This window comes from Belonocnema kinseyi, chromosome 9 (genome assembly GCF_010883055.1).
Source record: "Belonocnema kinseyi isolate 2016_QV_RU_SX_M_011 chromosome 9, B_treatae_v1, whole genome shotgun sequence".
NCBI lineage: Eukaryota > Metazoa > Arthropoda > Insecta > Hymenoptera > Cynipidae > Belonocnema > Belonocnema kinseyi.
Genome location: NC_046665.1, coordinates 84,451,772 through 84,462,704, shown reverse-complemented (window position 1 = coordinate 84,462,704; position 10,933 = coordinate 84,451,772). Strand labels below are relative to the sequence as shown.

General features: G+C 26.4%; 1 protein-coding gene across 1 annotated transcript in view; it reads right to left on the bottom strand.

Moving 5' to 3' along the window:
- The window catches only part of LOC117180246 (carboxy-terminal domain RNA polymerase II polypeptide A small phosphatase 1), a 26,089-nt gene extending 16,119 nt beyond the window's left edge, over window positions 1-9,970 (bottom strand). The window contains exon 1 of the mRNA XM_033372638.1: window positions 9,321-9,970. Coding sequence (XP_033228529.1) covers window positions 9,321-9,387 — 67 coding nt within the window. The 5' untranslated portion in view covers window positions 9,388-9,970. The remainder of the gene's footprint in view (window positions 1-9,320) is intronic.
- Between the last annotated feature and the right edge of the window lie 963 nt (window positions 9,971-10,933).

Below are 10,933 nucleotides of genomic sequence, written 5' to 3'. Positions count from 1 at the left end.
AAAATTATAATGATCAAAACAATTCATACAGATATGGTATAATTAGATACAATTTTCGAAGTATTAAAAATGAAAATCAAATATTCATCAAAAATGTTATTTTTTTTAGTCTATAAATGATAAAAAATCCTATTTATGTAACGTAGACTTTACAGCCTTTTCCCTTTTTCTCATCTTTCCACTTAAGTTCCAACTAAATTAATACAACGCAATAAGAAAATCCAACTATTTTTGGTTATAAAGTCTATTATTATATTTTTGGTTAAGAATTCATCTTCGCTGGTTGAAAAATTGATTATTTTTCCAAAACTGAATTACTTTTTTGAAAATTCAACAATTTGATGCACATTGTTTTTCTTTCTTGACTGTTTCGATTGAAAATTCAGTTGTTTTGTACAAAAATACGTAGTTTTTGCTCTAAAATTCATACAATTCTTTGTTGAAAATTCGTCGTTTTTAGAACAAATTTTTTTCCTTTGTTTGTTCAATAAAAATATATTTCTGTTAAAATATCAACTATTAAATTTTTCAATGAAAATGTGGTACAAAATTATTATTTATTATATATAATTTATTATGTGGTACAAAATTAAAATATTTTGCAGAAAATTCGTCTTTTTGTTTATTGAGAATGAAGTCTTCTCGATGAAAATTTAACTACTCTATTTTTGGTTGAAAATTGATATTTTTTGCTTAAAAAATTCAATTATTATAATAATATTCAGCAATATTTAATACTAAAGTAATATTTTATATGATAGTAATATTAAGTATTCTGTAAAAAATTGAAAAACAAAAAAATATACTTAAAAATTAATCAAATAATATAAAATAATAGAAAGTTAAACTTTTTGGTTGACAATTCATTTATTTGGTTAAAAATGGATGTATTTTGTTGAAAAATCTTCTATGCTGGTAAAAAATTAACCTTATTGGCTGAAAATTCATCTCTCTTTAGTAAAAATTCGCCTTTTTTATTTGAAAATAGTGTCTTTAGTGTTTTTTTTAATAATAGCAAAATAGTGTAATCGCTCTAAAAAAGTGTGAAATAATGTCAATAGTATGGTGAGTCTGAGGCCTGATATAGGGTAAATTAAGTCTTAAAAGAACAAATTACCTATTGATTTAAAATTCGCTGTAGGAAGAAAGCCACCGGAGCGCACAATACCCATTTAAATTCAATTGATTCAATTAAAGATGTGATTTTTTTAAATTCCTCGACAAGGTCGCCCACACGATCTCAACTCAGTAATTATAAAGATGAGAAATGGGTCATAGCGTAGTTTAGTACTGTTAACTTTTTTGTTTTTTTGATACAACTACTACGTCGTATTTTCGGAAAAAGTTTGAAGGCCTCAAACTCACTTCAGAGATAAAAAAATAGCCTAAATGGAGCGTAATTTTGTAAGAAAAATTTCCAGTTTCCTAATCTCATACTTTTCTCGTTTTTCTACTTGAAAAAAAAGTTAATCCTTTTCAGTTAACATGTCTATTTATAAATTTTTGGTAATGAATTCACCTTCTTTGGTTAAAAATTGAATTAATTTCATCAAAGTTCAACAATTTTATTGAATACAGACTTTTTGGTTGAATATTAAATTTTTTTCTTAAATAAAAATTGAATTCGTATTTTCGGTTTAAGAAATAAAAAATTTAGTAGAATATTTAACCAGTCTATTAAAAATTAAGGTTTTTTGTTAGAAATTTGCCTTTTTTGTTACAAAATACATTTTTTTTGGTGAAGAAAACAACGGTTTGGCTGAAAACTAATTTGTTTTAGTTGAGGATTCGAGTATTTTGTTTGAAAATTCGTTTTTTTTGTTAAATCCAACAGTTTTTTAATTGAATTAAAAATATTTTTTGTTGAAACGTCAACTGGAAACAGTCTATAATTTTATCACTTCCATTGTTTAAACTATTTAGTTAAAAACTTATGTATTTTGTCCAAAATTCGTTCTTGGTGGTTAAAATTTAATTTATTTAACTGAAAATTGAACTATTTTCCTGAAAATTCAAATGATCGGTATTAAATTCAATTTTTGTTGAAAATTCAAATGATCGGTATTAAATTAACTTTTTTTGTTGAAAAATCATATTCACCGTTAAGATTGCAACTGTTTTGAAGAAAATTCGTCTTTCTTAAGAAATTGGTTGAACATTGAACTATTTAGTAAAAAAGAAAAAATCTTCATTTTTTAAATTAATTAATTAATAATTAATTGAATACAATTTATAATAACATTCAATGCATTGTTCAAACTCCTTAGTTAAAAAATGTATGAAATTGATGGTAAATTAGTCTTCATTCATAGAAAATCTTCGTTAAAAACTCAAATGTTTGTAAAAAAATATATGTATTTTGTTTAAAAATCGTTACTATTTGGTAAAAAAATAAATGTATCTCGTTGAAAAATTTAACTGTTTTATAGAAACCACATATTTTTTGATAAAAATGCAACTGTTTGTTTGAAAATTAATCTGTTTTGGTTGGGGATTAAACTGTTTTGTAAGAATATCGTCCTTCTTGATTAAATTCAACTGTTTTTCATTTTTAATGCAAAATTTTTCTTGGTTTAAAATTTTTAATATTAACTGTTACGCTAATTAAAATCGTATGTGGTTTAATATTACAGAAAAAAACTTTACGTAATATATACAATTATAAATTCGCGAGGAAATTCTGTCTCTACTGTCATTTTTTAAATAAACAGTTGCAAAATAGTGTCATCGCTAAAAAAACGGTCCAACAGTATCACTATTGTGGTGAGGCCGAGATGTTCGTTTTTTTTTTCGTTTTCAAACATATTTCAATGGCATTATTTTAAATTTTGTATTTGATTTAATGCCAGTATAGTTAGATTATTTCTTTGTTCAAATTGAAAAAAGTAATAACCCAAACAGTAAAATATTTCTAAAAATGGCTTATTTTTATAAATATCCTTAAAATAATATTTGAAAAAAAAACAGATATCTTTTGATAAATTGAGATAAACATTTATTTATTTTTATTACGTGTAAAAATGATAATAGAATTAAAAGATGTAAGCAAAAAAGCATCAAAGTTAGACTATTTTGCTTCAATTAAAAAAATTTGATTGATATTTTTACATGTAAATCGATAAACAAAACATATCTAAACTTATAAAATCGACATAAATTAACTAGCTTTAAATTTTCGCATTCTAAGCCGGTTAATAACTTTCAACATTTGTTTTATTTTATAAAATTTAGAGCTTATTACTCCATAAATAAGAAATGCTTTTTAGGAGTCAAAACATTTTTTAGCCTTAAATTTCTATTTTTACCATTGGATCGAAAACTAAAAAAATTCACTTGCCTTATACGGCCTAATGAAACCTCTAATCTTTTTTTTTTTTTTTAGATAGATGAAAATTCATAACATTTTAGGAAAATCGAATGGATTAGAATTAAGGGACAGGTAAAAAATATTAATATTAAATATTATTAAAAAGAACATTTAATTTCTATGTTTTTATTTGCAGGTTCTATTTGAATTTCATTAATATAATTTCAGGCCTCAAAGGGTAACAAATTTAGGATAAATTCATAACATTTTGAAAAAATTCAAGTTAAATTCAAAAGAATTGGAAAAAATCTAAAAGGCAACAAAAATCCGGTGATTTCCGTAGAACTGGAATGAGTTTAGAGGATTTTAAAGTTAACGAGAAGAATTAGATGAAATTCATAAAAAATCAAGGAGGCTAAAAAATTTTAATGAATGGAAAACAGTTTAAAAATATGAAAAAAATTAATTGAATTAAAAAAATTTGAAATAAGTTTCGAAAAATTCAAGGGAATCCAAATAATTTGATGAAATGCCTAATAATTCAAGGTGAAACTAAAAGAATTTAGGATCAATTTAAAAACTAAGTAAAATTCATAGAATAGAATTGAGTGAATGTAGCAGAATTCAAGTAATTTGTACAACAATTTAAATTAAACTCAAATTAGTTGAAAACATTTTAAGGATCGAAAAATGCCATTGATTTCAGTAAAATTTGAGTGAATTAGATGTAATTCATACAACATTAAGCTAAAATTAAAAGGCAATAGAGTAAATTAAAAACAATTCAAAAATATTTTTTAAAATTCATTGAATTGAGTGAATTTAGAAGAATTCAAGCGAATGCTAAATGCAAAAAATATTAGAAAATCTCTGAAATCTTAAAAAAATGAAATCCCTCATTCCTTGTGAATACATTCTTTCAAATCCATTAAAATATTTCAAAGTCTTTAAAACACCTTCAAACTATTGAAATGAATAAAAAATTTCTGGGATTTTTTTTTAATTTCCTAAAATATTATTTTAATTAATTTATTTTAATTAATAATATTTTAAGGCTCTTAACAACCACATTTAATTAAAAATTTCTTTGTAATCTTTTAAAATAAACTAAAATATTTAAAACACCTAAAAATCATTCAAGATTTACTTGAAATTTTTTGAAGCTCATGAAAATGCGAAGGAATTTGAAAAAATACCTTTAAATATTTTTTAAAAAAACTTAAAATTTTTTTTCCATTGACTAAGTTAAACTTGAGTAAATTTTGAAGAATTCCAGTGAATTATATGAATTTAGGCTAAATTAATAAGAATAAAGGGTGAATTAAAAAAATAATAATATGAAATCTTTTCAAACCTTTGAAACCTTACGAAAAATCTCACTTCTCTTGAAGAAATTCTATAAAATCTATTAGAATATTATTAAATCCCATGCAATTCTATTAAATACCGTAAAATCAAATTAATACAAATAATAAAAATATTCCTTGGCATATTTTAAAACTCCTCGAAATATTTTGAAATCCCTTGATCATTTTAAAGGTTTTTTAAAATTCCTTGAAAGTGTTGAAAATACCCTAAAATCGTACGTATCTGCTCAGATTATTGAAACCTATTAAATATTTCCCGGAATCTTTAAAAATACCCTGAAATATTTCAAAAGAATTCATGACAGTTCAGAAATAGGTATAGAATATATATTAAATAGTGATTAAGTCATGAGTTATTAATTGAAAGAAAAATAACTATAGTGGCTTTATCTTTAAAAAGGAACTAATCAACGATTTAGGAAAAAAGTGACGAATAATGACTATGTGACAGCCCTGATTATTTTTTACAGCTACTTCTCACAGAAAATCCCTGATTTTTGGTATTTTTTCGCAAAATCTTAATATAACTACTGCTGAAATTTTCTAAAATCGCTCGTTGACGCAACTATTTTTTTTTTACTTTGCCTTCAAACACAGTTTCAAATTTCTTCTATAATGTGCCTAAAATTTATTATTCGTCGTCAGATAATTTAAATTTCAAAAGATTAAAAAAATTCGGAGGGATTTTAAAGATTTCAAAAATCTGCTAAACATTTTCAAGGATTTCTAAAAAATTTAACGATATTTCAACAGATTTCAAGAGGTTCAAAATGACGTTAACTGTTTCAAACGATTTTAGAGAGTTTCAAAGCTTTTAGAGCATTTTACAAGATTTCAAAGGATTTCAGAGAATTTCAAGTGATTTTAAGATATTTCGTCGAAATTTAGAGGATAATAAAGTTTTCAATCTTTTTAAAATTGTTTAAAGAGATTTTACGAATTTCAAGATAATTTACGAGATTTAAATGTATTTCAAGGGGTTTTAAATCCCTTGACTTCTAGGGATTTTTAACATTTCGAAGGATTTTAAAGAATAGTGTATTTGAAAAAAAAACGGATTTCAATTAATTTTATAATATTTGGAGGTTCATAAGATTTCAAACGAAATTAAAATATCCCATAAGATTATAAGGGATTTCTATATTTAAACGGATTGCAAATATTTTGGGCTTTTAGGAAATTTTCAAGAATTTCTAGAAGAACTTTGGGTAGTAAATGAAATAAAATAAAATTTTAAAGTATTTTAAAAAAATTAATTTATATTTTTAATATAATTAAGAAAAAGAACAATTTCGTAATATTTAGCAATATTTGACTAATTATTTTAAATTTATAGTTTCAGAAGTGTTCAGTTGAAAAAAATGTTTAAATCGTTTTATTTATTATGTGACAAAGAATTGTTTGAATGTTAGATTCATCAGTTAAAATTTTTCAGCTGAAAGGCATTTAATTTTTAGGCTTCAATTTTAAAAGTTCCATTTTAAGTGCTTTAATTTGCAATTCAGTTTAGAATGCTTCAAATGAAGAATTTTTAGCTTTAGAAGTTCGAAATTTTTAATTTCGAAGAACTTCATAAGATTAAAAATTTTCTAACAAATTTCAAACGATTTCGTAAGATTTAAAGGAATTTTAGCGGTACTTACAAAGTTTTAAGGGATTTTAAGGAATTTTACTTCTGACGGGTTCATAGGATTTCAAAATAAATTAAAAGATTCCAGAAGCATAAACTAATAAGGAATTTCTATCGATTTCAAGATATTAAAAAAAAAAAGAAAATTGTCCAGGGGTTTTAGAGGATTTTAATAGAATTCAAGGGTCTTTAGATTTTAGTGGACTGCAACGGATTTTAAAGCATTGAGGGAATTTTAAAAGAACTCAAGGGATTTAAATAAGCTTGATCAGATTTTACGTGATAACATTTTTTAAGGAATCTTGAAAGATAATGCAAATTTGAAGGTGTTTATGGAAATTTACTCGATTCCAACAGACTTCTAAAGAACTTTAAGGAATAAATTAAATTGAATTCATAGGATTTCAAGGGATTTAAAAAGACTTAAGCATAAGTCTAAACTTAGAAGTAAAAAAAAAAACATTAAACTTCAGTTTTTCAGGAATGTTTAGCCTTTCCCCTGTTTTTATTTTTGCACTTAAATGTGAACTAAATTATAATGCCTAATAAGAAAATCCTACAATTTTTGGTTGAAAGTTCATTATTTTGTTGAAAAGTCAACCGTTTTGTTGAAAATGTGTTGTTTTTTTCCCTTTAAAATTACTTTATTTAACTGAAAAATTAACTATTTTGTTTAAAATCAAACTGTTTTGTAGGGTTTTTAGATTGAAAGTTATTTTTTTCCTTAATAAAAATTGATATTTTCTTGTTCAGAATTGTAACTATGTAGTTAAAAAGTTTAAAGGAAAAATATACAGTAGAAATGAATCAAATAACATTTGGACTGACATTACATCGATTTTTCAAATTATTTAGTTGAAAATTCAACTATTTGGCCAAAAATTTATGTTTTACGAAAAAAAACGTCTTTTCTGGTAGAAAATGAACATTTTTTGTTAAAAATTTAACTATTTGGTAAAAAATGCATCCTCTCTTTTGGTTGAAAATTCATATATTTTTAGCTTTAAAATTTAACATTTTGGTTTAAATTTGGTCCTATATTGACTGAAAAATCAATCTTAGTTGAAAGTTCGTCTTTTTAATTTGACGATTTATCTTTTTGGTTAAAAATGCAACTGTGGTTGATAATTAATCTGTTTTAGTTAAGGATCATTGATTGAATAAATTTAAACAATAATTAGCAATATTTATTAAAATATATTAAAAATTTTTTTTGTAATTTATTTTTCATCTAAAAAAAGTTACTAGCTAACTGACCACAATTTTTTAAAAATTAATAATTTTATACCGATAATTAAGTTTAGAAAAATATAAATTGAATTTTCAAACGTACTGAAAAATGGTAATTTTCCTTCTTAAATGTTGGCTTTAAAACGAAATTTAACAATTTTTTAAAAATTATGTTGTTGAAGACAAGGAAAATCTAACCATTTTTCAAAAAATTTTGCTGTTGAAGGCAAGGAAAATGTTAATTTCATCAACTTCTTAAAGACTATTTATTATCTGTTTTGGGCTAAAAATGAAACGAGTTTTTGATTGAAATATCAAATATCACATTTTTTTCTTGTTGAAAACTTATCTGTTTATGTTGAAAAATTAACTCTTTGGTTGAAAGTTGAACTACGCTCTTAAAAGTTACATTTTTTAGTAGATGATTCACAATTTCGGTTGATTATTCTTTTTCCTCTGTTCAAAACTATTTAATTAAACTGGGAATTTAACTATTTGGTTTTAAATTGAACTGTCTATAGAAAATTCGTTTTTTTTTTTAAATTGAAAATTAATTCTCCATGAAAATATAATTACTCCATTTTTTTATTAAAAATTGATCTTAGTTGAAAAATTGAAATATTAAGTTAAAAATTTTGAAAAAATATAAACTAGACATTAACCAGATAAAATTTGATTAACATTACATTCATTGCTAAAACTATTTAGTTCAAATTTTAAGAAATTTCTTGAAAAATTCTTTTTTTTTTATAGTAGAAAATTAATCTTTCATTGTAGGAAATTAATCTTCTTGATTGAAATTGAACTATTTAGTTTAAAATGTATGTATTTCGTTGAGGATTCTTTTTTTTCAAACGTAATTTTCTTGATTAAAAATTCATTTTTGTTGTAGAAAAGTTAAGTATTTCGTTGAAAATTTAATTGAAAGCTCATCTTCTTGGCTGGACAATGTAATAGTTTGGATGAAAGTTTTTTTCTTTAATGGCAGGAGAATAGTCGCATTAGCGGACAATTGTGAGGAAAGAGTGTATTAAGTGTCAGTTTTTTCGAAATAGTAGCAAAATAGTGCCATCACTCCAAAAAAGTGTCAAATAGTGTGAAAGTCCGAGACCTGATCCGGCTTTAATTTCAGTTAGTGTCTATTTTCGGAGCAAAAGGACCAAACTCGAAACGTCTCAACAAAAACAACATGTCAAAACTAAGACGATAACAGCAACTTTCATCAAAATTCTTACAGAACTGATCCTTGGAAACCCCGGCAGAAATTGAGAAGGGAACAAAATGATTCGTCGGCCCTGTCACCCCAATTGGAAACCGTCGCCTCAAGATTGCGAAATTGGACATTACGTGCAACATTACTAGAAAGTGAGTAAAAATTCAAGCCAAATGCCACGGTCCTCGGAAAGCGTTGTACCAAGATCAACATTCGACACGTTAGAGAATTATTTTTGAACTTTAGCAGAGTACTGCAGTCGCACTCGCGAAATGCACAGTTGAAATAAAAAAAATAGAAGCTCGAAAACAAAACTCCCGTCTCAAGAATCAGGCAAAGCAAATCGGCAGTAAATTAAAATCGACAGTTGATTGAAATAAAAGCAAGTGCAATAAACTGGATTGAAGGAAAAGCTGTTGACGTGAGGTGAGGCACAAAGTAGCAGAAACTGGGTGAGAGGCGAGGCCAGAGAATTCCAAACTTCTGAACATGGGACAGGGCGGGGAACAAGATTTGTGATCCGAGTACGACGAGGCAGATCGGGATCGTTGCAGTCCCGTAACAGTAACCTACCTTTCTCGTTATTAAATAGCTCGTCATCTCGTTGTGACACTTGGGTGATAATGGACGATGCGTCCATTTAAACATTTGTTGAGTAGTCCCTTCGTCACGATAGAATGTCAATCACGAAGGCACACGAATTCCTCCTCCTCTTCGTCTCGACCCGATATCACCATCTGGCCAGTCGAGGCCGTCGTCGCAGATCAGGCGGAAATACAAGTGCACCCAAAATGGCGTTCGCGGTTACGTTTTGCTTTTCCTTTTTCTGAGAGATGCGTTGTCAGTCGTTTTCTCAGCTTTGAGTCTTGGTCTCAGCATTTGCCTCCCAATTGTCATCATTCGTAGATATAACACTCGAAGCGAACCGGAGAGAAGAGCTTAGAGATAGGTTCGTAACGTACTCACTCTTTATTCACGCAGCCATTTGCGGCCCTTTTGGCCAACGCTTTCGCGCGAGGTGAAATGCTCTAAGTTTTCAAAAATGCTTCTCATGAGGAAGATTCCCGGTCGACTTTCGGCAAACTCACCCCGATGTCACACGAGCTCCCCGGGCAGCACAAGTTTTGATAAAATGTTTACGGAAACGGGCCCGGTGGTACTCGAGAAATCATGAATGATACTGCTCGAGTACTGCTGCAGAGTGCAGTCCTCCACAATGTCACGTGACCTGTCATGGCGCTCTTCACATGCTCGGCGCCATCTTCTCGTAGGCCAATACGCATGCTCCAAGCCGATTTGTGTCATTAAAAAATATTAAAAATTAAACGTTGAGAGGATTTCAAATTATTTAAAGGAATCCCGCACTGTTTAGATTGATGAATTGAAATTTGGTGAATTTTTTCAGTTTTCTGCGTCTTGCTATTCTTGATAATGGAAGACATTTTACAGAAGGACCCTTGTAGGACCGATACTGAACAGTCTTTTTGGTGTCGGATTTTGTTAAAAAGTCATTTTCTGGTGGAAAATTCATTCATTTTGGTAGAAAATTCATTTTCTCGGTAGAAAATACAAATATTTGGTTTAAAATTCATGTATTTGGTTAAAAAATTCATCTTTAGGTAGAAAATTAATATTGTGTTGCTAGAAAATTCAACTATTTAGTTAAAAATGCATGTTTTTGATATAAAATTAATCTTATTAATTAAAAATGAATCTTTTTGATGAAACAGTTAACTATTATGTTGAAAAATCTATTTTTTCCAGCTGAAAATTATTTTTTTAATACAAAATTTAACTTCCATTTTTACTGCAAATGCATATTCTTTAGTTGAAAATTTAACTATTTATATGGAAAATTCATGTATTTTTTTTTAAATTTATCTTTTTGGTAGAAAATTAATCTTCTTGCTAAAAAATGCAACTATTTGGTTTAAAATTCATGTATTTTGTTAAAAATGTATACATTTTCATGAAAATTGATCGTTTTTCGAAGAAAATTATCTTTTTGGTTAAAAAATTATGTTTTTGGTTGAAAATTTGTCTTTTTGATCCACGATTAAACTATTTGGTTGAAAATTCCTTTTTCTTTTGTTAAAGATTAAACTATTTTGTTGAAAATTCTTCTTTTTGATTGACTTCAAATGATTTTGATTCAAAATTTAAATTAGATTAAAATCAAATTAAAA